At 49.7% G+C, this 26,575-nt stretch overlaps 9 protein-coding genes across 9 annotated transcripts; 3 read left to right on the top strand and 6 right to left on the bottom strand.

Annotated features, from left to right (window-relative positions):
- Nucleotides 1-343: 343 nt before the first annotated feature.
- On the bottom strand, nucleotides 344-1,574 carry M430DRAFT_14601 (hypothetical protein; the record flags this gene model as incomplete). Its single annotated transcript, XM_024862983.1, has 3 exons — nucleotides 344-646; nucleotides 700-989; nucleotides 1,073-1,574. 3 exons carry the CDS (start codon nucleotides 1,572-1,574, stop codon nucleotides 344-346), a joined length of 1,095 nt encoding a protein of 364 aa, XP_024724850.1.
- A 544-nt stretch (nucleotides 1,575-2,118) lies between these two features.
- Nucleotides 2,119-2,629, top strand: M430DRAFT_93979 (glycosyltransferase family 1 protein; the record flags this gene model as incomplete). Its single annotated transcript, XM_024869804.1, has 2 exons — nucleotides 2,119-2,434; nucleotides 2,487-2,629. 2 exons carry the CDS (start codon nucleotides 2,119-2,121, stop codon nucleotides 2,627-2,629), a joined length of 459 nt encoding a protein of 152 aa, XP_024724849.1.
- A 562-nt stretch (nucleotides 2,630-3,191) lies between these two features.
- M430DRAFT_111964 (hypothetical protein) lies at nucleotides 3,192-6,676 on the bottom strand. Its single transcript, XM_024861455.1, has 3 exons — nucleotides 6,415-6,676; nucleotides 6,291-6,367; nucleotides 3,192-6,237 (listed from the first exon to the last, which is right to left on the bottom strand). The coding sequence occupies exons 1-3, from the start codon at nucleotides 6,445-6,447 to the stop codon at nucleotides 3,411-3,413; spliced, it is 2,937 nt and encodes a 978-aa protein (XP_024724848.1). The 5' UTR covers nucleotides 6,448-6,676; the 3' UTR covers nucleotides 3,192-3,410.
- A 748-nt stretch (nucleotides 6,677-7,424) lies between these two features.
- Nucleotides 7,425-11,819, bottom strand: M430DRAFT_92485 (hypothetical protein; the record flags this gene model as incomplete). The annotated part of the gene is made up of 4 exons (XM_024869714.1): nucleotides 7,425-7,672; nucleotides 7,727-11,348; nucleotides 11,401-11,583; nucleotides 11,643-11,819. The coding sequence occupies 4 exons, from the start codon at nucleotides 11,817-11,819 to the stop codon at nucleotides 7,425-7,427; spliced, it is 4,230 nt and encodes a 1,409-aa protein (XP_024724847.1).
- A 1,268-nt stretch (nucleotides 11,820-13,087) lies between these two features.
- On the top strand, nucleotides 13,088-14,861 carry M430DRAFT_46423 (hypothetical protein; the record flags this gene model as incomplete). The annotated part of the gene is made up of 4 exons (XM_024867842.1): nucleotides 13,088-13,378; nucleotides 13,447-13,604; nucleotides 13,653-14,184; nucleotides 14,238-14,861. 4 exons carry the CDS (start codon nucleotides 13,088-13,090, stop codon nucleotides 14,859-14,861), a joined length of 1,605 nt encoding a protein of 534 aa, XP_024724846.1.
- Nucleotides 14,862-15,122: 261 nt separating this feature from the next.
- M430DRAFT_32101 (hypothetical protein) lies at nucleotides 15,123-16,613 on the bottom strand. Its single transcript, XM_024866107.1, has 3 exons — nucleotides 16,375-16,613; nucleotides 15,488-15,904; nucleotides 15,123-15,430 (listed from the first exon to the last, which is right to left on the bottom strand). The coding sequence occupies exons 1-3, from the start codon at nucleotides 16,494-16,496 to the stop codon at nucleotides 15,175-15,177; spliced, it is 795 nt and encodes a 264-aa protein (XP_024724845.1). The 5' UTR covers nucleotides 16,497-16,613; the 3' UTR covers nucleotides 15,123-15,174.
- A 1,450-nt stretch (nucleotides 16,614-18,063) lies between these two features.
- On the bottom strand, nucleotides 18,064-19,104 carry M430DRAFT_62574 (hypothetical protein; the record flags this gene model as incomplete). Its single annotated transcript, XM_024868999.1, has 2 exons — nucleotides 19,017-19,104; nucleotides 18,064-18,922 (listed from the first exon to the last, which is right to left on the bottom strand). The coding sequence occupies exon 2, from the start codon at nucleotides 18,895-18,897 to the stop codon at nucleotides 18,064-18,066; it is 834 nt and encodes a 277-aa protein (XP_024724844.1). The 5' UTR covers nucleotides 18,898-18,922; nucleotides 19,017-19,104.
- A 322-nt stretch (nucleotides 19,105-19,426) lies between these two features.
- On the top strand, nucleotides 19,427-23,121 carry M430DRAFT_23774 (hypothetical protein; the record flags this gene model as incomplete). Its single annotated transcript, XM_024864962.1, has 5 exons — nucleotides 19,427-19,522; nucleotides 19,633-19,806; nucleotides 19,873-20,550; nucleotides 20,603-22,897; nucleotides 22,951-23,121. The coding sequence occupies 5 exons, from the start codon at nucleotides 19,427-19,429 to the stop codon at nucleotides 23,119-23,121; spliced, it is 3,414 nt and encodes a 1,137-aa protein (XP_024724843.1).
- A 1,576-nt stretch (nucleotides 23,122-24,697) lies between these two features.
- Nucleotides 24,698-26,255, bottom strand: M430DRAFT_14594 (hypothetical protein; the record flags this gene model as incomplete). The annotated part of the gene is made up of 4 exons (XM_024862981.1): nucleotides 24,698-24,867; nucleotides 24,941-25,346; nucleotides 25,418-25,501; nucleotides 25,551-26,255. The coding sequence occupies 4 exons, from the start codon at nucleotides 26,253-26,255 to the stop codon at nucleotides 24,698-24,700; spliced, it is 1,365 nt and encodes a 454-aa protein (XP_024724842.1).
- Between the last annotated feature and the right edge of the window lie 320 nt (nucleotides 26,256-26,575).

Raw genomic sequence — 26,575 nt, 5'->3', positions numbered from 1 at the left:
TTCGTCTAGCAAAAGCCCAATCTAGGTTTCGTTGGAGTTGGAGACTTGGATTTGAACAGAAATGATCTATAGGCAGTAGAGAAGAGTCACTTGAGAGATCTGATTGCGCATGCTTTACCTTAGGTAGGTCGGCATGTCACATTGTCAAGTATACGTGATAGGGGGCCAGAAAGCGGGTTGATAATGTTTGATGTCTCCCCTCCCGGCCTGCGCAAGCAACAGCAGAGACAGTGCAGCATGGTCTCCTTCAGAATAAGACTCATTTAGTCCTTGTATATTGGAGGTCCACGGTATGTATACATATGTCTACAATATCTTGTACAGGGGTCATTACGATCACTCTCTACCTTCTCACAGCCACCCGCTTGCCCTTTCCTTTGGCGCCCCTGCCGGCCATCACCATTTCAGGCACTGCCTCTGTCTCTGGTGGGGGCCTAATAAGAGCCTCTTCAATCTGCTTGACGCCATCTACGAGTCCTCCCCTGACCATGCGCTCCTCGTCTCGTCTTGCAGCCTCTTCACGATATGCGGCCAACTCTGCCCGGCGCTCTTCTGTCATGGCCCACTCCTGTGGGAACTTGGGTTTTGTCTTGAAGGTATGATGCCGGGTATCTAAGGGAATGTCCTCAAAAGTATCGGTAGGATCCTACATTCGTTAGTACACAATGATTCTCAAGCCTCGGAACACAGAAGGCATACCCTTGCTTCTCGGAGAAGCTCATCAACTAAATCTCCCAGATAGCGTTTGTTTTGAGCCTGGGTCTCAAACATCTCACAGCTCATCTTGACAATATCCGTCTCGGGGTTGTATCTCACTCCAACCAACTTCTTCAGCTTTTCGCGCTGGACGGGCGTCAGATCTGGCATATCCTCTGTACAGAACTCCAGAACGACTTTCTTCTCCGCTGGGTGTTGTTCGCCCATATATGTGGTGTATCTGAATCGCAATGGCATGTCGACCGAAGGTGGTTCAAATGGCTTTGCCAGCGCTGTTATCTCGTCAGAAACCATGTCCAGAATCTGACATTCACTGATGCAAAAGTGATGGGTATCACGGTTCTGGAGCACTTACTTGATAACATTGGCATCTCCCAAGCCGCCAATCTAGCATAATGTCTCATCTCCCTATGGTGTTCCAACTCCCCATGCGCAAGACTCGTGATATCCTCCTCGTTCTCTTCCTCGTCATCGGGAAACCCATCAACAGGATCGGTCTCACCCATGTTCAGAAAGGTATTCTTCGTCTTCACCTTTATCCTCTCCCAGTCAAAGGTTGGTGGTTGACCGGCTCGAGCAAATGCCGCTTTCGCTGACTCCTCCGTTTCCTTCATCTGCTGGTCAAAAGTGGCGACCTGCTCCCCCAGCCATTTCCCATATTCTGCCTCGGAGTCCTTGGCCGCTTTTTCAAGGATAGCATTGACACGAGCATCAGTGTCATCCTGCTCTTTCCATCGAAGAGGCGCTGTTGAAAATGTTCTCCGTCTCCCAATTGACTTTGTGGCGTATCGCTGTGCAACAGACTGACATTTGCAGCTCCTCGCCGTGAGGCGAAAGCTCTGTAGGGCTGTTGCCATGCCGGTATTGTTTGCGATTGTCGTCAGTAGACAGCAGCAAAATTGTCAGTACACGGTACAACTCTATTCCAGTAGGGTATTCACTCCGGATACTCGCATGCACTAGCCTAGTCCGGACTAGCCAAAACTTTCAATCATACAACGCCTCAATTTGATAAACACACGCCACCAGACAAGAGGAGCAAATCAACAACCACGGAACATTGTCGGCCCGAGGTTTATCCGACCACCGACCACCATCATCTTCAAGATGCCTTCTTTCGCTGGTGGAAAGGAGCGCGCGCTTCGAATCAAAGACAAGGTCGCCAATATCATCACCAGAGTTTCTGGATCTAACTTGCTCGACGCCTTTGGAGGAATCGCAGTTGGAGTTACCGATCCCCTCCTTCCGCCTCCTTCTGATACCTCGGAGCCCCATGTCGATGTGTGGGTACCCGAAGACGAATCCGAGCTCTCTGTTAGTCCCAACCAGCTGAACTTTCTCGCCCTGAAGCGAGGCGGGTTCATCCTAATCTGTCGCCGCAGCGCTGTGCGTGTAACTGCCATGAAGAATGGAGCTGAAGAGAAGAAACTCTCCCGCGAGTGCCTTATTAGCACCGGCGCCACCGCCCCCTTCCCAGCTCTGATCGCGGCTGTTCTGGGGGAAGACTGCATACAGCAGTTCGCCGACCTCGGGTATACGAAACTCGTGTTCCAAGCCGGAGATGCGCTGAGATACCTGTACGAGATCAAGCCGGAGAAGACTCTGGGCGTGGAAATTGAGGCCTTCGATTTCAATCGGGAGGGTCTCACTAAGCAGATGAAGGCTTGCATTGGACGGGCTGGAAAGTCGAAGGAAGGCCTCGTGATCTGTCATGCTGGTAGCTCTACCGCCTCAACTTGATATTCAAAATAGCTGACAGGAACACCTAGGCGCGGGCACCATCTTGGATGCTATGCGGATGGGATTGCCAATTATCGTCGTTCCAAACCCCACACTTCTTGACAACCATCAGGAAGAGCTCGCCCAGGAACTCCAGAGACAGGGCTATGTTCTGAAATCGGACGTCAAGTGAGTCTTTCTCTTTCTTCACTAATCCTCTAATCTTAAAAAGTACTGAACTCTACATAGACACTTGAAGGCAGCTATCAAAAAGGCCTCGCAACAGGCGACGGAGCGTCATGCTAGAGAAGAACTTCAAGGTCGAGGAGGGATCGCTGGGGTTGCGGATCACATTGTTGGCTATGAGGATGATGTTCAGGCGCAGTTGGATTGAATTTCGGATTTTCCCCAATGGTGGTGGCATTGTAACGGAGTTATTGCATGGGGCGTGGCATGAGATACGATACCCCCTTCTCAACTACTCTTGAATCATAAGAGAGTCTATTTGAGTTTTCTTCTACCGGTGCTTCATTCAACATATTAAATAAGTGGTGAGGGTGGCATCGCATACGTGTGGGCTCAAGAAGATCGAGAAGATTAAGAAGATCGACAAGTCAGTGCGAACTGGATGGATTCCTAAATACCCGGCAATAGGGTTGAAGAACCAGTATACGAGCACGAAATAACAAGGCAATAGCAAAAACATAAAGCCTGAAGTTCACCATGATTAGCTCCATCAAAAGTCGAATTACTCGCTTTGGAGCAGAGATTGAATCCTATTCTTCTCTTTTTTTTTAAATTCTGAAGTCTAAATTGTAGCCTTCTATTTTCCGCCATCTTCTATTTCTACAGAACTACAGAACGCTATGCATCCGCTGACTCTTTGAAATAGGGAAGTATAGAGACGCTGAAACCCCAACGCCACCGTCATTACCGGTCGTCATCATCACCGTATCCGCCATCCCGTCCATCGGTCATGCAGCAAAAATGTCTTCCACACCTGTGAAGGCCCCTCGGCTCCTCTCCTCCCAATAGCCCTCCTTTCCAGTCTTCAGCTTCCATACCTCTTCGCCCTCGTCTCCACCATCAACCTTTACAAACCACCGGGGTTTGTGTACCTCCCCACGCTCCTCGACCTCCTTCCTCTTGGCTCTCTGCCTCTCTTCTAATCTCCTCTTCCACTCTTCCGCTTCGTCGAGATCTCCCCTCTCCGCAGCTCTCTGATCAGGCCTCAACCGACTGTCCGTCGCCGGTAGTTTGCCTTTCTCTATCTCTGTGATCTCGTTCAGGCTGGCCGCGAACGTCGTAAGCCCATATGTTTGAGGCGCGTTGTCCACCAGATCTCCCACGTGCCAAATCTCTCTAACAGGTTTCCCGTTTTCCAGAAGCTGGAGACTGGTAGTCCAAGTCCCTACGAGGCTAAAACCAGTACTGGCACCATCGGGTCCATATGATTCGACTTGTACGTCCTCGCTGCGGCCACCGAACATGCCTTTTGCCTTAAATTCAATGGTGGCTTTGGCGCCTGTGCTGTCGTTGGCCACAGTCATGGTTCCTACCGGCTCTACGTACTTCTCGCCCATTACCACATTCCGCAAAAATACCGTAGCGACACTCCAGCTGTAGAGCTCTTCTGTCCCATCTGGTAACCGCAGAACTATCCTAATCCGACCTTCTGTAATGAGCTCCGCGCTCTTACCCCAGAACTTCTGAGTTGGTGCGGAGGACTGGCCGAACGACCAGTTGGCTGATTCGGCCTGACAAGCCGTACGTACTGGGCGATGCGAGACCTTCTCCACGAGCAATCTGAAGCCGCCAGGAACCTCCTTCTCAGTCCTCACTAGCTCAAACGTCTCTCCTAGCATAGGATTGAAAGGTTTACGAATGGCGCGTTCTTTGCATCGATTGCTACTTAATTGTGAGATGGCGAAAGCAGCGACATGCAACAGGCGTTGGGCGGGTATTTTCTGAGCGACGGCTGCATCAAGGATTTGCGCGTATTCTAGTTGTTCGGCCACGCGTTGTAGAAGTGATATCGGTTCATTGGCGCTGACAGGCATGCTGATTGTGCTGAGATCTTTGCCCACATTTTTGCGCAGTGTGGCAACCAGACTGGGTGGCATTACTTTTGCGGGAGGGATGACTTTTCGTCGCTTGAGAACTTTAGAAACAGGGAGAGGGTCGAGGTTCTTTGGCTTCTGGGGAAAGAGCGATGCGGCATGTCCAATATTAGGAGAGACATCGTCTTCATCTACAGAAGAAACAGATGAAGCATCCGATACGAAGTCATCATCTGAGGGAGGGGTATCTTCTTCACTCTGGCGGCCAATCATTAACACTTGTGGACGATCCGGATCTCCCCCCTCCGCATCATAGAATTCACCCGTCGAAGTCGAATCCATGCTATTTCTGGAGGGGAAGATTTGGGCGGGGGCTCGACGACGTTTGCTGCTTGCTAGAAGAGTCGAGAAGTCGAGAACAACCGTGTCCAATTCAGCGAGCAGTGCTGCAACATGATCATGCACACCGATTTCTTCTTGATTTTTCGACTTTCGAAAAGAGGGTGTTACTGAACCATTGGCGGTGATGGTCGTGACAGTTGTCGGGGCGGGCACGGCTAGTTGGGATGGGATGCTTCGCCCGACGAGCTGAGACTGAGCTGTTGGTGGGAGGCCAGATCTCCGCTTCCAAAACGATTTCTTCTCAGATGGAGCTCCAAGCAGGTCGTTGTTGTCATCCAGCATCGGGCTGCTATTCGTAGGGAGCCCAAGGCCAGGATTAGAATTCTTCTTGGCCTCGGGAGCCATGTCGTTATATAGCCTGCGCATGGCATCTCGAGTACCGGCGATTCTACTTAAAATAGCTTCAGCCTGCTCCCATTCCTGATCCTCGTGAGATGCTGTGATTTGAAGCCCACTCGTTCTACTCTGCACTCGCTCTGGCGATGGAGCGTCATCAATTTCAACACCGCGGGCAATAGCGCTGGCTCTCTCGAGAGCCCTAGTCCATTCTTCGAAATCCTTTGCACTCGAGGTCTTCAGATGCCACACTTCTGCGCCTGAATCAATGTTGATTTCCCTCATCCTTTCATCAGCAGCAATGGCAGCCAAGCCTAGAGGGATTGCACCCCTTAGCGCAGATGAATTGCGATTATGATAGTACGATAGGGTGCAGGATGCGAAATCCAAGGAGAAGAATCGTCGCGCGTAGCCTTGCCCACGCTTCCTTCGCCGTTTTTGCAGAACTCCAACATGATGCGTCGCAACTGTATTCTGGCTATCAGATGGACCCCTCGCATGACTGCCTTTATTACCACTGTTTGCGTAATGACTCGGAATGCTATCCACAGATTCCGAAGATGTAGCACCCAACCGTGGGCTCTGGTTCTTGCCAAGACTTGTGGCACTTGGACCTGTCAGTCCACCTTGACCAGCGTGTAGATGAAGAGCGGACTGCGGGGGCGAGTTGGAAGGGTAGGTGAGAAGGACAAAAGTCGCTGTTTTGGAAAATGCCATTGAGAATGTGTTGTCGAGCACCAGGCCGTACATTCCACCATGTCCTTTTGCAACTGAATATGTACCCCGGGACACCTTGTCCGCTTCGCATTTGCCATACCATTGTATCGGGATAAAGCCTTTTGCTTTTAACTGGATTTGGGCTGTAGAGGCATCGTTCTTCGCGGTTGAAGGGCGTCGTTGCTTCTCGGGAGCCGTCTCAGGTTGTAGCAGAGTGTCCTCAACAACCACATGCTGCGCGTTTGCGGCATTACCTGTCCCAGGATGCTTGACGATACCGAAGTTCCTGTGAGAGTGTTAGATGCTATTATGAGTGGCCCGCTGGAGTAAGACACGTACAGTGATTTCTTATGCGGCTGGATACTCCAGGATATTGTATGTCCTTCTTCGACCTTGACCCAACGTACGATGTATGACTGTTTGAATCAGACATCATGTATCCACAGCTCAGGGCTCCGCAAACCTTGCTATGAATCTCTAACTGCTCCAACGCCATTGCGCCTGTTGGACGAATCCGCCGGAAGCAGGCACCAAAATGCGCCGGCACGAGTTTACCGTCAGGCTTGGGGCTGATGTCGATGCCGCGAGCGCCAATGAGCTTTTCTGCTCCGGGCGATATATCCAATATCGGGATCTTGATTGTCTATGATATGGCCAGGCTGGCTGGCTGACAATGGCCACGAAATTTACCTGGGACCTTCCTTTAGGTAACGGCAACTAAAGGCTTTCGTGGCTGGTGAAGTTTAGATAGGTTGCTGCGCCACAGGTCGAAACGCCAGGTGGATCAGCATTAATGGTCCCAGAAACAGTAACAGACAAGCGCCTTGAACGATTGAGATGGCTCATAAAGAACAAAAAGATCTTGCAGTTTATAAGCACAGAACATATGGTGGCGCCGTAAGAAACGGAAGACCGTAGACCGTCAGCTTACGAAGGACGGAGTAAAGATACAAAGTAGTAACGTATCTAGGCAAAGCGGTTTCATCTCGGGAGTACTATCCATGTTCTTTCTAGGGGAAGGGGTCTTTGCCCCTTACGTAGGCTAAAACCTGAGAGGCAGGCCGTGAAGACCTATGGTTCTGCAGCGTACAGTACTTGGAGCCGTTATTGGAGGGAAGGGGACTGGTGAAGGAGGTAAAGCCTCAAAAGCTTTGCTAGGATCTCCAGGATCGCCAACATGGATCGACGCAATCAATTTGAGAATAAAAGGGGAACGAGCACGTACATCATGGCCACGTAAATTCAAATTAACTTAATTGCTATCTGTTGCAGGCTGAGACGGTCTTCGAGAGCTAAAACCTGATGCCTACACGCCTTTTTCACCTCCCCTTCCTTCCCTTTGAAAGTTCACGAGAATCCCAGATCCCGTTGCTTGTAGAGTTATAATACAACAAAATGGGGAGAATACGCCAGGAACCATTCCATGACAACTTCCACACCAGTCAGTCTTGGTTTTGAGACTTCCATAAGCCATCAACCTCTCCGGGTCATCTCACTTGCGTGGCGCAACTTGAATCCATTGCACAACGCTCTCATATCAGGATAAGGACTCTTCATCAACTCGAAGGCATTAGGGACAATTCGCACCGGCCACGCGTTGACCCGGGCATCTTTCCCGGCTTTGAAGCAGAGATAGAAGTACCCAGGATGTTTCGGATCCAGGCAGAAAGCATAAACAGATCGCTTGGGGTTGGCCATGGTATATGTCGTCAACCAATTTTCTGCAAGAAATTGTAAGTATGATTTCGTGAAAGCCACAATACTTGATGACCTACCTGTGTCCGCCTTGCTGCCCTTCTGGTACTTGTCATGCTGCATCATTTCGTCGACCTTTCTCGCCATGGCCTTGACGTGGTCTACAATCAACTCGTCAAGATCGCTATAGTTGTACTTGCCACCAATGCGAAGTAGTTTTCCAACAGAAAATTCATTGTCTTTCTGTAACTCGAGCACATCGATGTGTTGATAGACCCCATCGGCAACCTTCCATGTGACAGCAAGATGATCATTGCCCTTCGACGAAGGTCGAATAACGGCTTCACCCTGTGGCTGTGATCCAAGGTATTCTTCGGCCTGTGTAGAATTGAAGGGTTTGAACAATGGGTGCTTGACCACTCTCTGGGTTCTTCCAGTTGCCTTGTCTTTCTCTCTGAGCTCTTCCTGATCTTTGAGTTCTTGTGCCGCATCCCAAGAACCAGGATCGTGGTCAATGCGTTTCCGGTATGGATGCCTCAGCATCGACTCGCGCAGGGAGAGTTTTGCAGAGAAGTTTTCGCGATCGAGATCAAGAAGTTTTGCTTGAGCAGTCTGGCCCACACTAAAGAGACGATTGAGTGGCATATCATTATCTGAGCCCTCCTGTGGCTCAACTCGACCTTCAATACCAGAATCTAACTTCGCAATGACAAAGTCTTCCTTGGCGACTCGAATGTTGACTGAGACGATCATGCCCTCACACAAAGTATCCCGAGTCTCCCCGGTAAGCATGGTGAATATCTCATCCGGTGACAGAATGGCAAAGTTTCTCCTCAACTCTTCGTAGGGCTGTTGCAGCTCGGCACGAATAGTCTCGAGCGTGGCACGTTTCCGTTGATTATAATTGCGTTCAAGTTGCTCGGCATATTCTTCAAGAATCAAGTCGTTGACCTTTTCTTGTTCATCATCCTTGATGAGCTTGCGAACAATGGCTCCAGGGCCGCCTTCATCGACTTCGGCCTTTACATCCTCTTCATCCAATTCAAGAGCATCAGCGGCCATTTTGCGGCCGAGTTCGTAATCTTCGGGGTGTACTCGAGTATTATCAAGGTAGTCAGATGTCGACGTCGAGCTATCATATTCGATAGACAAGAAACTTGCGCAGTTATTCCAGACTCTAGGTCCCACCACAGGTAGTTTTCCACTGTCGGGATCACCTACAAGCTCGTCTCGAGAATTCACAACACCTCCGTTGGCATTGATGCTCTTGATGACAGCCGTGGCTTTGCGAGGTCCCAGACCACACACATAGGGTAGAAGAGCGGCAGTATACGGATCAGCAATAGCCTCGTTGATGTCAACACCGCAAAGATTCACCATATCTACCATTGCTGTCTCAAGCTGTTTTCGCAGTTTGTCTTCGGGAAGTAGTTGTTGACATGGGTGGAATGACAAGGAGGTAATGTCCTTTCCAAGAGCCGCATACTCTTTCATTGGATTCTGGAGATATTTGGCCAACGCCACACAGTATCTCGTGAGCGAATTAAGAGTTGGGTGGTCGACTGCAGCACGTGGGCTGTCTTTATACAGCCGAGCCACTTCATCATTGACCACAACAACTTCAAGGGGCTCACTCCTGTCGTCGCCTGACTCCGGATCCTCGAACTCAGCACCAGTCAAACCCCTCTCTCTCACAAGATCTCGAAGAGCAGTGATGAGCTTGTGGGTATCCACTGAAAATCCACTGACGCCTAGGACGTCTGGCTTTCTTCGCTGCACAAGTTCAACAAATGCTTCTCTCGATCTCTCATCTCGCGTGAGGTTATCGAATTTACCATGCTCCAGCACCCGTCCGTCTTCCTCAACCCAGGCCCAGCAGACTGCATCACGGTTGGGATCGCCACTGCCGTTAGACAGAGCTAATACCCGAGGGATCGTTCCGAGAATCATGCCTTGCGGTTTGTATGGTGCTTGATCAAGCTTCTTTGAGAATTCTTCTCGGCAGAGTTTCAGGATGGAGTCTTGACATTCCGTCCTCATGCTTTCTTTGACACCTTTAGTGATAACATGCTCTAGCTTGGTGAATGCCAGATCAAGAACTTTCTGGCGCTCGTCGTTCCAAGCATCAGCAAGTTCACTGTAGTTGTCAGACGCAAATTCTGCAAAGAGCTGCTTGCGGAACTCTTGCTCATTCTGGAGCGTAATTCGCACCTCCAAAAGGCCTTCTTCTTCAGCCTTGAGCATCTTCAAAAACATCTCGGGCTTATTCGCGATGTCGCTGAAAGTTTGATTTTTCAAGTACTTCAATTCGTAATACTGATGCTGCTCATCAATCTTTCTTAAACCTTTATCGGTTCTGTGGCAATTGACGAGGCCCATCATATAATAGTTCATTCTGAAGTGCTTTCGCATCCGTGGGTTCATGAAAAGTTCCTCAGCGAACATTTGACGTGCCGCTAAAAGCACCTGCTCTCCGGTGCTAAATTCGCCTGGGTTGGTCAAAGAGTCGGCTAGATCAATCGGTGTGGTGGACGAATCCTCTGTGTACTGCTTTCTCCCCTCTCGCAGGGCATTTTGGGCAACTTGATCAGCGGTGATACCGTATGCCCTGACCAGATTGTATGCCCGTCCCTTGCGTATCCGATCATATATGGACGACTTGTTCCCAGGACGACGTTTCTCCTTGGCATTGCCATTCGATGCAGCCAGGTCCTTGATCTCCGCCGAGTATTGGAAATAGATGTAGTCTTGGATGTCCTGTAATTCTTCCATTGTGACAGCAACTGGAAGCATTGTTTCAACCATTTGATCCTGCACGCCAGCAGCCAATTTCAGATTGTCATACGTCTTCTCGAGGACGTTTCGCTTGTCAATGAGTGCACGGAACTTCAAGTCAAGCTCTAGTACGCGCCAGAGGTCGTCTTGGTTTAGCAATTTCTCAGCACTGACGACGTACTCGTGATCATCCGGATTATCGGTGCGAACCCTCGTCTTCTTGGCATGAATCAAATAGTCCTTGCGATGCTGGAAGACATAAGGAACCTCGACTTCGTCGACCACAAAGAATTCAAGAACTTTGCCGATAGCCCTTGTGAAAGGAGTTTGCAAGTCACTGTGTAATGCCTTCTTGGGCCAGATAAGACTGGTGATCCAGCGAGCTTCTTCCTTGAATTGATCGTCGGTGATTTGAAGGTGTTTGTATGGCATTCGATCAAGTTGGAACCGCTCAGGTTCGTCGGCCCAACGGATCTGATTATCCTCATCTGTGAGAAGTTTCTCCGACAGTTGAGAAGGTTCAAAGACATCCTTCAACTCGAGATTGTGGTCGCCCGCTTCCCTGGCCTCGGCTTCGTCCTCCAGCGCCAGTGCCCAGTCGTAGTCCTCGCCATTCCCGAAAATTGCTTCCATATCATCGAGAGCATCCTTATCAAGGCCAGTGGCTTCGGTGCCACCAACATATCCCCTTTCTCGAGGGCGAGCCACCTCCATTTCTTCCTGATGTCTTTGCTTCTCCTCTTCATCTTCTAGGTCGTCTTCTTCGATGAAGTCGGCGAACTCATCCATGCGGTGGTGATCTGGTCGGCGATCGAACTCGTGTGGGGCGTCGAGTTCCTCATCGTCGGAGAAGATCTCGTCAAGGCCACGTTCCCGGCGTCGCTCTCCATCATCTCGGTGGCCACGTTTGAGACGCTTGAGTTTGGGCTAGAACAGGTGAGTCGAGGGTTCGCGATGAGCATTATCTGGTAGCACGTACCTGTGCAGCGGTCTTCCGCTCCCATTCAGGATTTGCCTCACCAATGAGATCGAGATCTTCCTCGTCCAACACCGCTTCCTCCTCCTCCCGTTCGGCTCGTCTGCGCTTCTTATCTCTTTTACGGCGTCGCTCTCGTTCCTCGGGCTCCTCTTCTTCATCATCGATGATGAACCCCTCGCGGACCTAGGAAAGTATTAGTGAGAAGGCGCAAAACATCCGTGGTGGCGGGATCAGGAGCATACCTCACGGGCCGCCTCTTCATCGTCGTCATCATCTTCCTCCTCACTTGAGTCATCTATATGTGCGCCGTTCTCCCTTCCATTTCGACGAATGACTTCGCCGGTCTCCTCATCAAAGGACTCGTCATTCTCCTCGTCGTCGAGCTCGGCCTCGCCCTGGATCAAGTCTTGCATGCTCATCTTTGCGGCGGTTTTGCGGATCGTTGATGGGAAGAAGGGTGAGAAAGAAGGGAGTTCTGATACTCTTGCGAAGGCGGAGTCGGCCTACGGGGATGTGATGGAGTTGCAGGTGCGCGGAATTATGTGACAATCTGAGCTTTTCGAAGTCTCGCGTCGCGATGGTTGATTTCGACAAGGATGCAAGTGTAGGGAATTCCACCTCAGGCGCTAAGGCATCAACGTCATTTTTACGTCGGGTGATTAGTCAGCAGGAGAGAGAGAGTTTTGGGAAGACCCAGCTTACCTAAGCGGCGCGGTTACCACGACTGGTGGTTGGTGCTAGCTAATTATAGGTCCACAGCGGTTGCCGGCAAAGACTTTCGACTTCAGAGACAGATCTGGATTCTGGCCTTTGTGAGCCGCCGTAATGAGAGAGTTGTCCCCCCTTTTGGACATCGGGGAGTTGAGAGCAGAGAAAGCAGTAGGTATTTCCGCTTGTGCAAATATTATATACCAGGTCTGTTTCTATATACCTCAAGCATCACTATCCATCCCCTCCTTCCTATGACAACCGGCAGTCAAATGCTGTGCTCTCCGTACACCGTTCAGGGGGGGCGGCCCCTCCGTACCTTATGTGCCCTCAAATGCTGCCCAATGCCATCCACACAACCTTGAGAATGCTGAGACGCCCTGGGCGTGTGTGTGCGTGTGCGTGTGGGACTCTAGTACCAGTTCCTGGGATTGGATTTCGTGTAGACGCCGTCATGAAAACCCTCTTTTGCCTGACTCTTTTCCGCATAATCACGATGAATCAAGCGTCCCTATTGCTGTGCTGGTAAGTTGTAACTGATTATCCAAGATTCTTGACTCTCAGCGCGGCCTCCCCCACATTGGATCCCGGCCATCTTGGAGTAGCGTCGCGCCGTTGTCTGTTGGTGTGAAGATACCGGGTAGAGATCACCTTCGCGCAAGATATACCTACAGTATCCTGAAGTTATCTTTGCCTGGACCCTCTCAACCCCGCTCTGCACCTTACCCTGTGAATTTTCGCAGTCCACAAGAGAGTCGCGAACTTCGAGCCTTTGCAAACCTCCAGCCTCGAACCTCGAGCTTCGAACTTCACTTCGAACTTCGACCCTCGATCCTCGATCCTCCGCAACCTCCAACAACACGGTTGCCTTTCGTCGAAGCCTCCACGGTAGCGGCACTGATTAACAGCGCCCGCTCCACCACGTCTGCCGCGTGCGCAAGTGCTCAACCCACGCTGATCTCGCCGACCAGCACCCACGATGTCGGACAGTATTGGTGCGGTGCGTACGCTGAGGCGGAAGAACGTCAAGGGCCTTGCTTTGGCTGCCCCCGCACCGCGAAATGTAGCTCCATCAGAGAGCGACCGCCAGATACCCGGAGGCATCGGCAGTGAGAGTTCCCGGCAGACCGCACAATTGGAGATTGGGATCGAGTACAAGCTTGACTTGAAGAGAGAAGATTTAGAAGTCTTGAGAGATCTCGGTCACGGCAATGGGGGAACAGTTAGTAAGGTTCGACACATGGCAACCGGGACCATCATGGCGAGAAAGGCAAGTCACTACCCACGCGTTGTGTATGCTGTCGTCAGTACCTAACTAACATATACTTCACTATCCAGGTTATCCATGTTGAAGCCAAGAATGAATTACGCCGTCGGATTGTTAGGGAGCTCCAGATCATGTACGATTGCAATTCAGAATACATCGTCAACTTCTACGGGGCCTTCTTGAGCGACAACAACGATGTTATCATGTGTATGGAATACATGGATGTTGGGTAAGGCACACATCCTATTCTATCGTTAGCTGCTAACATGTCTGTTAGTGCGCTTGATAGAATTTCGCAAAACTTTGGTCCTGTAAGAGTTGATGTACTTGGAAAGATCGCAGAGGCAACCCTGGGAGGTCTTACCTATCTTTACACCAAACACCACATCATGCACCGAGATATCAAGCCGTCAAATATATTAGTCAATTCGAAGGGACAGATCAAGCTTTGCGATTTTGGTGTATCAGGGGAGTTGGTCAACTCGGTGGCGGATACCTTTGTTGGGACTTCGACGTATATGGCCCCCGAGCGGATTCAAGGTCAGAAGTACACGGTCAAATCTGATGTCTGGAGTTTTGGCTTGGCAATTATGGAGTTGGCTATTGGGAAATTCCCGTTCGATGCGAGCGAGCACCTGTCTGACGGTGATGGAGCTCCGGCGGGCATTCTGGACCTCCTTCAACAAATCGTCTATGAACCGGCGCCCAAACTGCCGAAGAGCGACGCTTTCCCCCAAATTCTTGAGGATATGATACAAAAGTGCATGGCCAAAGCCCCGGAGGATCGGCCAACACCTCAGGAACTTTACGTGAGTAATGTCCGTTGATATCCAGTGATCAGTATGCTTATTCTTTTTACTAGGAGCGCGAGCCCTTCGTGCAGGCTGCCAAGCGGACCCCTGTCGACTTAAAGGAATGGGCAGTGGGTTTGTTAGAAAGAGACAATCGTAAATCTCACCTTGCTCCGCAACTCTCGCCAGCAACTCAAGCAGCCTTACGCTCCGGCGACTCGCCCCTTGGGGGACCGAACTTATCGAACTCTCCGGACTACTCCTTACCCACACCTACATCAGGCGACATTCCCATCGGTGGTGGTGACATCCGTTCAGCTACCACTTCGCCGCAATACCATGAATCCATCAGCAATTCTAGGTCGCCTAACATGAATGGAACGATTACTTCCGGACGCTCTTCCAATGCACCATTTCATCCTGGCCTTCCAACTCGAGTCTCGACCACAAACTCTGTACCAAAACACTCAACAATCAGCTCCACTGAGCACGCAGCATCTGGTGGATCCGCCAGTGCCACCGCTCCTACTTTCAGTTCAACAACTCTTCCAATGCGACCGGCACCCACTGGACCCTTGCCACCTCCTGTCCCAAAGAAGGAAAGCAGTGATATAGACCCCAAGAGGGAGAGCCGGAGACAGGCTACATTTGGCAACGGCATGTACAGCTCTGGATATCCCACTGGCGGTTATTAGGTTATGGTTCGTTGAAGTCATAGTGTCAATCGCTACTTTGGCTTCAGCATTCCAATATTCACAACCTCGTATGTTTCGAGGACGAGAAGTTCAGCATATTCGGCGTCATTACCCCTCATTTGGATTTGTTCTCTCTTTAGCGTGTCACATCTTGATTTTAAGTGGCCATTTTGGGCCCCTGAGAGGTATGAGAAAAGAAGAGTAGGAGCAGGATTGTGTCATGCAACAACTGTAACTAGCGTAGCAAGTTCGGGCGTTGATGCGAGGCGTCTCATAGATGGATAACGAGAGGCTATGATACTGGTTCTTGATTCTACTCTTTGTCTAATGCTTCCTCCCCCTTGGCTTCCCTCAATACCCGCTCTGCTCGGCCTCTAGTATCGCTCTCTTCCTCCCCCCTGCCTATCCTTCCCACAAACCCCTTTTCTAAGACCTCAATCAACTCATCCAGTCTCGAGACACATAGATCTGTATGTTCATGCGTCGCCAAGTGCGCATTCACCTCATTAACCAAAAGCACCGTCGCCGCGCCAGCTCTATAGCCTGCCGTCATATCATCTATTGAATCCCTACATTCACCTGCATATCAGCAACGAGCAGCACACAACCCAAGATTTCGCACTCACCCAACCATAATCAACTGACTAGCATCCGGCACGCCCTCGCCCTTCAGCAAACCCCACGTCTTCGCAATATGCAAAATGCCCGCGGGGTCTGGCTTCGGGGGGCGAAAATCCCTCGTGACGATAGGGCTGAACAGCTTGCCCGCGAGGAACTTTTCCAGCAGGTGGTTCACCGGCGTCTCGAAGTTGCGCGTGCAGATCCCCTTCGGGATCCCTTTGCTTTCCAGGTAGCTCATGAGCGGTACGAGCCCGGGCTGCGGCGACTGCGAGGCGATGGCGCTGCGCTCTACGCCCCGGATCTTCTCCATCGCGGCTTCTTGGTCGGCGGAGGGAAGCTGGTAGATGTGCTCGAGGATGTCGACGCCGGGTGGGATGCCGACGGCAGCGCGCATCTCGGCGAACATGTAGGTTTGGGGAAGGCTGGTTGCTTGGTTAGCTGGTGTTGGTGGAGCGGTGAGGGTGGGTTGGCTTTGGACCTCCTGGAGGCTGTTGGGGTTCATGTCTATGGGATTCAGGACTTTTATAAGAGATGTTCAGGGATAACGATTGATCTTATTATATGTTTGAAGTTTACATCACTTGAGTGCATTATCTATACTCAGTGTAACAGAGCTTGGCGCCCACAGAAGTGGTTGGCCTTTAACAGCCTCGGAGAGCCGTGCCTCCAATCAGTCGTTAATAAGAAAGTGTCTTAGTCTGCCCAGAGAGCTTTCCATATAACAACATCGACGAGGTACTCAACCTCGGGGAAATTTATATCTCAAGACTTCAAGACCGCTCAAGGATTATTCTCCAAAACGTTCTTCGAGGGTGTGGCATGTGGGCACGTGCCGCAAAGATTTCCCAAACGCAAGCAAAGTTTTCGACAGCGACAATTCGAAACCGCTCACCATAAAGTGCCATCAACATCAAACACAACGCCCTTTAGCTTCGGCGCTCCTTCTATCGTGTTTTCGCTCCCCTCCTTGAGCGGCGCGAACCGTCTGGGCTCTTTCGATAACTGCGTTGACATGGTGAACGATCTCTTCGAAATATGATTTGAAAAAGGTTTATGGGATAAGGAATGAGATGCTCTTATAAGGAGTTGAGTAAATTGTAGGGAGTTCATGTGCACTTGGGAATGAAATGTGTTTGCGTTGATAGCTGTGATGTTCTAGGAACGTTGAGTGGGGGAGCTGTTGCTATCAGGATCTCGTGGCCTGAGGCTCTAATTTCAGGGATGGCCTCGGTTGGAACCCCTATTCTACCTGCCTGGGTACCTAAATATTCCAATATTTTTTCCTTTGCAAATGTTATTCCTTTAGAAGTTTCGGGATACTATGTCGGGGCGTTAAAATGCACTCTTTGGAATTTCTCTGCGAGGTTGTGGCGCTGAGATCTAGAGAGGTGGAAAGTTTTGTTGCACGTCGCAGTTTTGGCCGCCGCGATTTAGGATTTGGAAATTTCGGTGCGGGACAAGGCTGTGTGTGCCGACGAGGCTGCGAGGGGGCGAAAGTCACACTAAGGAGTAGCAAGCAATGACAAGGACTCAGGACTCAAACACCTACCTTAGGAATCAAAGTGTTGCAGGTCTTTTTGGTGGTTTATTCGACACATACCTATAATTCTTAGATTATGCAACAAGAATATACATATACTTAACCATTCCAATTGATTTTCTCTACGCAGTATCTCGTAAATATGCCTCCGCGCCTCCCCCCCCCCCAAAAAAATAATCATGGACCATCAACAGTTAGTTCTTGTGTATCTCGAGGATGGTAAGTTGGTTGCCTCGTTAGAACCCACCATGAAAGCCATCCTCACAATCATGTGTTATTAGTGTTTTGCAAACCCAAATCCGCGAGCTAGAAAAAACGAAGATCTGGAGATGTGAGGGTCGGGCCCTAAGGATCCATCCTTCCAAACCTTCCATATAAAAGTCGGTGAAGCTCTGTCTTCAAAATGCCTTTCTCTAGTCCGCGAAGGTGGTCCTTCGACAAGGAAAAGTTCCACCGTACGTTCGAGGATACTATCTGCGGGGGTAACCGGGAGGCTAGACTGGGAAGGAAAGTGCTGGAAGATGCTTGAAAAATTCTGGGAAGAACGGCGTTGTTATCGCAAGGTAGTGCAGGAACAAGGAATTTGGAATCACGCCACGGAAATGCTACATCGTCTCTGCAAATAATACTATTAGAGAATGTGGCTGGGGGGCGCAGGTTTAATTCTAAAATCTTAAAGTCGTAGTGAGTTCAATAATAAAGAAAAGATATGCATCACTTGAATAGGTACACAAAATTTATCGGCGGGATTATTGCCATGTATCATTTTTCTTCTGGGTCAAGCTATGGAACCATGTGCCTTCATCCAATGCTTAAGCCCCGAAGTTGACGCCATTGATATGCATGACGACCTATATCGATCTCGCTCTAATATGCAGATGCTCCCGAGTTAATTGCAATCCAGATGTGTCTTAAAGGTTTCGTCAACTGCGTTACATGCTTATTAATGCTCCATCACGCTCAAATGCGATGAATTGGTCCGAATCAGCAGCATGGAGCCTGGCCCCTGGGTACCGAAGAGTATAATGGGTTTGCCACTCCTCATACAAATCTCCCTCGCTTCCCTCCACCGCCAAAGCCGTCCTTGCCGTAGCTTGGGTTCGAAATATCAAACAACTCGGCAAAGTTTATCTTCCGTTTCTGCCCTGCGCCACGGGAGAGAGAGCTCGTGGATCTCGTGTTCAGTCGTGTAGGATGGTTGTGTCTTGGATTGGTTCGTGGGGTTCTCGTAACGGTGATGGGTGTGTTAGCGGTATGTGACGCCATCAGATTGTCATTACTCTGAGGACGGACGTTATCCGACAGATTCAGATCCGAAAGGGTAATATCTGTATCTTGTGGATATGCCGGCCCCGCTTGGAAAGTGAACATCCCCTGGGGAGGCATCGTAATCGTGGGTTCGCTGGGGACTGGAGTGACGACTGGAGGTGGCACCTGGGATTCTGTTCGTTCTGGTGATGCTATTGGTGTTGTTCCGGTTGTGGGAGAGAGTCTTGTTGCACTCTGGGACCGCTGAATCTCTGGTGACAGTCCACCATCCATCTTCTCCCCAGCTTCGTCATCACTTTCCATACTTTGGGACACAGAATCTCGACCATCCAATCTTTCGGTGGCCCAGCGTCGTATTCTCCAGCCTTCCCCATCGCTCACACCAATATTTTCCTTATCCAAGAAAGCGAGTAATTCGTCCAACGCATCTTGATAACCCTCTGCCCGTGCCCGTGCTTGGTCTGCTGCGGCAGTCTTGTAGAGTTTGGTGACCGATAGCGCGGCAGCCTTGAAGGATTGTAGAAGTTGTTCAGGTGGCTCTCCAACCGGCTGCTTTGCGGACGATGCACCCGGCAGAGACGTATTCAGGCTCCTCATGGAGTCCATGGTGGTGGTCGTGATCTGCAGAGTACTGTAAACAAGGACGGTCTGGTCAGCAAGATACTCGGGAACCAGCAGAACGAAATATTACAGCCAAATGCTTGGTCTGCGAGGAATGTACTTACATAGCACTATACAACGAAAATGAATGAACAGCGACCTCTCTGTTTGGTCGACAACTGCTTGTCAGGTCTTTCAATATGAACAATAGCGGGGCAGCTGTCGTTGCTCACGGCTTGTTCCATGAGAGAAACTAATCTAAGACATATGCACGTGATCGGTACTCTATGCGCTAACCCGTTTCTGTCGCCCGAGAGCTTAAACACTTTCCCTCCTCTTGCCATTCCAGAGTCGCGTCAGAATTCAACCACGTCCCTCCACTCCTTTGTCGCGCATCAACAACATCGATCCTCAAAGGATACCCTATCCATAACGCGACCGAGGATTCTTTCACGATAATCGCGAAGCTTTCCGCTGTATCAGAAGGGCCAATATCCTCCTGTTGAGTCCTCATCAAGGATTGAGGCTCAGCAAGATGGCTCCACGCTCTTCGCGCGCGAATGGCAACGACACGGATACGTCGATGGCAGATGCTTCAGAACCTACGAGACAGCTTCCTACAGATCAAATGGTACGTGAATTATACCTAGAAGGCTCCTGCAGTTCTATACAAATTCACTCTGTTCTGTTCTCTGTCATGATCTATCAAAGCAACTAGACATTAATGAATCTCTCTTTTAGGAAGTTGATGAAACCCCAGATTACACAGAGGACTCGGATACCAACCCCAATACCACCGCAAGCAGCGTTGCTGGTGAGGCTCTCAATGCTGACGGCCGAAAACGAAGATCGGAGGCAACTCAACTACGCCGAAGTGTCTTTGGCAAGAAACATGACCGTCTCGGCGAATCAAAAGTAGGATTATACTCTCCAAACTCTTGGTATGTTACGAGGCAGCAGGCTGATGGATATTCCTTTTAGGAAGATGACTCTATTCGACGATTCCGATATCTGCTTGGACTAACAGACCTGTTCCGACATTTTATTGAGACCAATCCCAACCCCCGCATTCAAGAAATCATGCACGAGATTGATCGCCAAAATGAGGAGGCTGAGAAGACTAAAAAGTCGCGCAGTAGACAGGGTGGCGCCGCAGAACGACGTCGACGAACCGAGGCAGAGGAAGACGCAGAGCTATTGAAGGATGAGAAATCTGGAGGCTCTGCTGAGACAGTTTTCAGAGAATCCCCTGGCTTTATCAATGGCACAATGCGGGACTACCAAGTTGCGGGTCTGAATTGGCTCATTTCCCTACACGAGAACGGCATCTCTGGTATCCTAGCAGATGAAATGGGATTGGGCAAAACCCTACAAACTATTTCATTCCTTGGTTATCTGAGGCACATAATGGGTATCACAGGCCCGCATCTTGTTACTGTTCCTAAGTCTACACTTGACAATTGGAAGAGAGAATTTGCCAAATGGACCCCGGAGGTCAATGTATTGGTCCTCCAAGGCGGAAAGGATGAGCGACATGCGTTGATCAATGAGCGCCTTGTTGACGAGAAGTTCGATGTGTGTATTACTAGTTACGAGATGATCCTACGCGAGAAGGCACACTTGAAAAAGTTCGCCTGGGAGTACATCATCATCGATGAGGTAAGTTCCGATCCCCTCTTCTTACACGTGCCAATATTCTAACTGAAGCAAGGCACATCGTATCAAGAACGAGGAATCTTCCTTGGCTCAAGTAATCCGTCTGTTCAACTCTCGAAACCGCCTACTCATCACTGGAACCCCTCTTCAAAACAACCTACACGAGTTGTGGGCCTTGCTTAATTTCTTACTCCCTGATGTTTTCGGTGATTCCGACGCCTTTGATCAGTGGTTCTCTGGGCAAGGGGAAGATCAAGATACCGTCGTTCAGCAACTTCATCGTGTTCTACGACCATTCCTACTCCGTCGGGTTAAAAGTGATGTCGAGAAAAGCTTGTTACCGAAGAAGGAAGTCAATTTGTACATTGGCATGTCCGATATGCAAGTCAGATGGTACAAAAAGATTTTGGAGAAAGATATCGATGCTGTCAATGGAGCTGGCGGGAAGCGAGAGTCCAAGACAAGACTCCTGAATATCGTCATGCAGCTTCGAAAGTGCTGTAACCATCCATATCTCTTCGAAGGAGCCGAACCTGGACCTCCGTATACAACTGATGAGCACCTCATTCAGAACGCTGGAAAGATGGTCATGATGGACAGGCTTCTGAAGCGACTTAAGAAACAGGGTAGCCGAGTTCTTATCTTCTCTCAAATGAGCAGATTGCTGGATATTCTTGAAGATTACTGTGTGTTCAGAGACTTCAAATACTGCCGAATAGATGGCGGTACTGCCCACGAGGACCGTATCGCAGCTATCGATGATTACAACAAGCCGGATTCCGAAAAGTTTATTTTCCTTTTGACTACCCGTGCTGGCGGTCTCGGTATCAATCTGACAAGTGCCGACATCGTTATACTCTATGACAGCGACTGGAACCCCCAGGCTGATCTGCAAGCTATGGATCGAGCTCATCGAATTGGTCAGACGAAGCAGGTTGTTGTTTATAGATTTGTCACTGAAAATGCTATCGAAGAGAAGGTCTTGGAACGTGCTGCTCAGAAGCTTCGTCTCGACCAACTTGTCATCCAACAAGGCCGCGCACAAATTGCTGCCAAGGCAGCCGCGAACAAGGATGAACTGCTAAACATGATCCAACATGGTGCCGAGAAAGTCTTCCAGACGAAGGGACCTACTGGTACTCTTGCAGAAAAGGGTGGTGAGCTCACTGACGAGGATATCGATACAATCTTAAAGCACGGTGAAATGCGGACTGCTGAGCTCAATGCCAGATACGAGAAGCTTGGTATTGACGATTTGCAGAAATTTACATCCGAATCTGCATACGAGTGGAACGGTCAGGACTTCACGAACAAAAAGAAGGAGATCGGTATCAATTGGATCAACCCAGCCAAGCGTGAACGAAAAGAGCAGTCATACTCCATGGACAAATACTACAAACAGGCTTTATCTACGGGTGGGCGTGTTGCGGATACCAAACCAAAGGCCCCTCGAGCACCAAAGCAGGTTACTGTTCACGACTATCAATTCTTTCCAGGAACCCTTCGGGATCTGCAGGACCGCGAGACCGCTTATCATCGCAAGGAGATCGGCTACAAGGTTCCTCTCCCAGAAGGTCCCGACGAGGACTTGTCTGACCGCGAAGCTGAGCGTGCATTGGACCAAGAGGAGATCGACAATGCCACACCACTCACGGCAGAGGAACAGGAATTGAAGCAGCGTCTGTCTCAACAGGGGTTTGCAGACTGGAATCGCAGAGACTTTCAACAGTTTATCAATGGTTCTGCCAAGTACGGCCGGAAAGCCTACGATTTGATCGCGGATGAGGTTGACAGCAAGACCCCCGAAGAGATTAAAGCGTATGCCAAGGTATTCTGGGAAAGGTATACGGAAATCGCGGATTACCCCAAGTACATCAGCTTGATTGAGACTGGTGAAGAGAAGATGCGAAAGATGGAGCATCAACGAAAAATGCTGCGGAAGAAATTGCAGCAGTACCGCGTCCCATTACAACAATTGAAGATCAACTACTCCGTCTCCACCACAAACAAGAAAGTCTACACGGAAGAGGAAGATCGGTTCCTACTTGTGCTCCTAGACAAATATGGTGTTGATAGTGAAGGCATCTACGAGCGTATCCGTGATGATATTCGCGAGAGCCCACTCTTCCGATTTGACTGGTTCTTCCTCAGCCGAACCCCGATTGAGATCAGCAGAAGATGCACCACCCTCTTGACGACTGTTGCCAGAGAGTTTGAAGATGCATCTGCACCTAAGGCAAACGGAGCTACTAATGGCAAGTCAAAGAGAGAACCAGATGATGACGAGAATGATGAAGACAGCATTCTTGGAGTCGCACCTGCGAAGAAGAAATCGAAGAACAGTGTCAAGGTATGTAGAGGTGTGCACCCGTTATTGTTGAGGGGTTGCTAACATCTTAGAAGAATAAAGCACTTGACAATGTAAAATCTGCGGCAGGAAGCAAAGCCACCTCGACGTCTCCCTCGCGAGCTTCGAGCGTCCAATCGACAGCTTCGAGTCCTGCGCCAGCATCAAAGAGCAAGGCCAAGGAGAGCAAGTCTAAAGAGAGCAAGGCCAAAGGCAGGAAGAAATGAATGGGCAGTGTACTTATTATGAAGGGTTTTCTTTTCGGCTCCATATGGTCAATATCCCCCGGGGGTTTGGGAGAAGAGGCGTCAGAGGTTATCATTGCTTGCATAATTGATTAAGGCGTATTAAGATGGGTTAGCTGGGAGGGAGGAAGAAGCGTTTGACTTCGGTATGCACAGACAGGGAGAACAATCAAACGTGTACCAAAGGCTATAGGAAATTATAGCGCCAAAATAGAGAATCGATTTCACAAAAAACAGGTCCCTTTTTTCCCCCAACCATTACGTGACACAATCTCGAGTGTCTACCTACTGTCTCCTAAGGTAGTAGGTAAGGTAAATTAAGGAAGGAAGGAAGGCCTTTTCCATCAATGGTCTACTTGCTTGCTTGCTTGCAAGTATACATAAGGTACATACATACATCCATCCATCCATCCCTACTACCTCAATATTCATCCCCTGTACCCCTGTACCCCTATACCCCATCCCATCCCATCCTATCCTATCCTATCCTAATCTATCCTAATCTATCCTTATCTAATCTAAAAGCACCTCAGCAGCCAAGACACAAGGGAAAAGAAGTTAATATTAGGAAGGTAAGCTTATAGTAGATACAGAGTGGGATTGAATTAATTGAGAACGAGTTTTCTTGGTCTTTTGTGGGTTTTGGGTAGGTTTGGGGAAAGAGGGGGGGGGGGGGGGGTTGATTAAAAGGGGGGAGGAGGTGGATTTTGGATTCTATAAAGCCATCGAGTACCTAGAGAAAGAGAAGGAGGAGGGGGTGCAGTGCAGGATCAATTTACGAGGAAGCTTTGGCATTAGGGCGTAAGCGTAAAGTCTTGCAAGAATCATCATTCCCTCACTCACTCACTCACTCACTCATAATACTTTCAAAGCATGAATTAAAAAACAAAGGTTCCATTCTGAAATCTCCATTCTTTTAATTGGAAAAAGAAGAGGAGAGGAAGGAAGGAATCCATCGATATGATTATCGTACAATCAAGCAAATTGAATTGCCTATGTAAAACGCAAAACGCCGGAGAAATGCAAATAGGAAAGAAACATGAATTTATCCATCCATCAAGAGAGAAAGAAAGAAAGGAAGGGAGTCGTATGCGGTCATTAGGTTAGGTTAGGTAGGTGATCCGGATTCTCAGGACAGGCCAGATAGGAAAGGAAAGGAAAGTCAAAAGAAAGAAGAAAACAAAGAAGGGAGAGAGGTAATTTTCGTGAATGAACGAGAGAGAATCAATCAATCAATCATCAATCATGAAGACCCAGAGCTCTCTCTCTCTCTCCCTTTAGCATGCGCGATAGTACCTGGAGAAGAAAACTGACATGGGAAGGAGAAATCGAAAATCAGAAGAAAGGAAAGAAAGAAAAGAAGACTAAACTACAGATCCAACCGACCGACCGACACCTCACTAGAATTCGCAATGAAGCCAGCCCCTCAGCTGATATTTGAGACGAGTATGTTCCTCCCAGAGCAAGCTTGGGTGGATTATAACCAGGAGAGGTAGTTGACGTGTCATGAAGGAAGAAGATGTGATGTGTAATCCAATCAAGAAAAGATGGAAGGTCATCAGATAGCTCCACGGCGTCGTCCAGTCCAAGTCACAGTATCGTCATCGTCGTCCTCTTCCTCGCCGCCATCGTCTTCAGATTTGAGGAGAGAGAAGGGGTTTGTAGATGGTGGGCTGCTTTTGGCAGGCTGTGTAGGAGGACCGATGGGACCGAAGGGAGAACGGCCAGCTAGGAGATGTTGGGTTAGCTAAGCTAGCTGTGATATGCGAATAGGAAGGGGGCCTTGGAGACGCTTGCTTACTTTGAGGAGACGACATGATGGTAGGCAGGGATTGACCGACGGCCGCGGGAGCAGCTGCAGCTGCGTCTGCACGACGCCATGGACCGGCAACACGGGGGGAGGGGGACGGAGAGATGGCAAGCTGCTGCTGCTGCTGCGGCTCAGCGCGCATCTGCACAGCTTGGGCGCGCTTGTACCAGAGCGGAAGACCGTGATTGAGGCCCAGAGAGAGCTGGGTCGCCTTGTCCATCGGCATCTCGTGTTTGTACTTGCATCCAAGCTGGGTAAAAGCACAGACGCCTTCATGGATCCACTTGTCACAGTAGATCTTCTCTCTACGCGCATGCTTGGATGATGCGGAGGGAGCTGGAGCTGGAGCTGAAATTGGAGATAGTCCTGCTTGTGCAATGATCGAATCGATTTGCATCTGTTGAGCATCAGAGACGGTAATATAAGTGAAATAATCGCGTTCAAGCTGGGTCAAGCTTTCATGCTTACCTGAGTCTCATCACTGGGATCCCGCTGGGCGCGCGCGATATGAGGAGGTCGGCGAACTCTGTTACGTGGAAGTGTTCGGATGATCTGAGAAACGTCAGTGGCTTTGAATGGCCGTGTTAAGATCGGGACTTACGTCGCTGGAGATGATCGGCTCAGGTCCAGTTCGTTGCTCAGGTCGCAGCTGTTCGGGAGGCGGGAGAATGATCATGCCCTCAGGGCCTTGAGAGACCGGAACGCGCTCGAAATCGTAGCTGTCCAACTCATCCGCTCTGATAAGTTGAGTAAAGGTACCGTCGGCTCTTCGAATGCCATAGGTATGAGCGACTTTGAGCTGGTTGGCTGACGGCCAAACAGGCCCGGGGACCACGCGACTCAGGGGGACCGCGTCTTCGCCCGCCATTGAAGAATGACCTTTTGGACGGGATTCGGAGAATGAACCTCCCATGTTGTCTGGGGATCGATTTTGGTTTGAAGTAGGAGGGCGTTCTGAAAACGAGTGCGATGGCGATGGAAGTGTAGTTGTTCGAGTCAATGAAGTTGGTGATGTTACAGATGGCTCAGGTTGAGGTTCCCGTCTCCATGTTCCCAAAACGGCTGGAGAGTGAATTAGAGCCTCCCGGCTGGTTCGAGCATTGATGCGCTCCTGGCGTAGTTTAGCCGAGTAAAAGGAGGACATCTCGGTAGAGCGAGCCGAAGTTGACGAGGTGGTACTGCAATCATCCAATGTTAGTGGACTAGTCATCTCAGTGTCCAGGTCCTTGGAGACTTCTTTCGTAAGGCCGGAATTCCCATCAGGGGAAGCTTGAGACGACACCAACGTTGTGATTGTGGGTGACATGTTGACAGCTTGAAAAACAAACAAGTAGGATCGAGAAAGGAGTTAAGAGATGAACGAAGGCCGTACAAGTTAATCTATCTATACAGTCGATGCAAAGACCGTGACGAGGAGTATATTTCTGAGAAAGTATGCAAATCAACCCAGGGCAATGGATAGATAGAAGGAAAGGAGCAGCTGAAGCATACCTTCTAAATAGCAGTTCTAGAAGCCGTCCCTAACTTAAGTAACACTCTCTATATTCTTGAAGCTGGCCGTTTGCCGTTTGCTGGGAACAAATAAGGTTGCCTGTGTGCGGGAAGCTGCAGCGTTTGATCGGATCT

Source organism: Amorphotheca resinae, assembly GCF_003019875.1.
Source record: "Amorphotheca resinae ATCC 22711 unplaced genomic scaffold M430scaffold_1, whole genome shotgun sequence".
Classification (NCBI taxonomy): Eukaryota; Fungi; Ascomycota; class Leotiomycetes; order Helotiales; family Amorphothecaceae; genus Amorphotheca; species Amorphotheca resinae.
Note: the sequence above shows the minus strand (reverse complement) of the source record. Positions and strands in the feature narration are given on the sequence as shown.

Bases quoted from the DNA above. Each gene is read 5' to 3' on its own strand.
- M430DRAFT_111964 (XM_024861455.1), bottom strand. From the start codon at position 6,447: ATGGCGTTGGAGCAGTTAGAGATTCATAGCAAG. The intron at 6,368-6,414 runs GTTTGCGGAGCC...TGATTCAAACAG, and splicing joins AGTTAGAGATTCATAGCAAG to TCATACATCGTACGTTGGGT. The intron at 6,238-6,290 runs GTACGTGTCTTA...ACACTCTCACAG, and splicing joins CAGCCGCATAAGAAATCACT to GAACTTCGGTATCGTCAAGC.
- M430DRAFT_32101 (XM_024866107.1), bottom strand. From the start codon at position 16,496: ATGTCAACGCAGTTATCGAAAGAGCCCAGACGGTTCGCGCCGCTCAAG. The intron at 15,905-16,374 runs GTGAGCGGTTTC...CCAAGCAACCAG, and splicing joins GATGTTGATGGCACTTTATG to CCTTCCCCAAACCTACATGT. The intron at 15,431-15,487 runs GTGAGTGCGAAA...AGGTGAATGTAG, and splicing joins AGTCAGTTGATTATGGTTGG to GGATTCAATAGATGATATGA.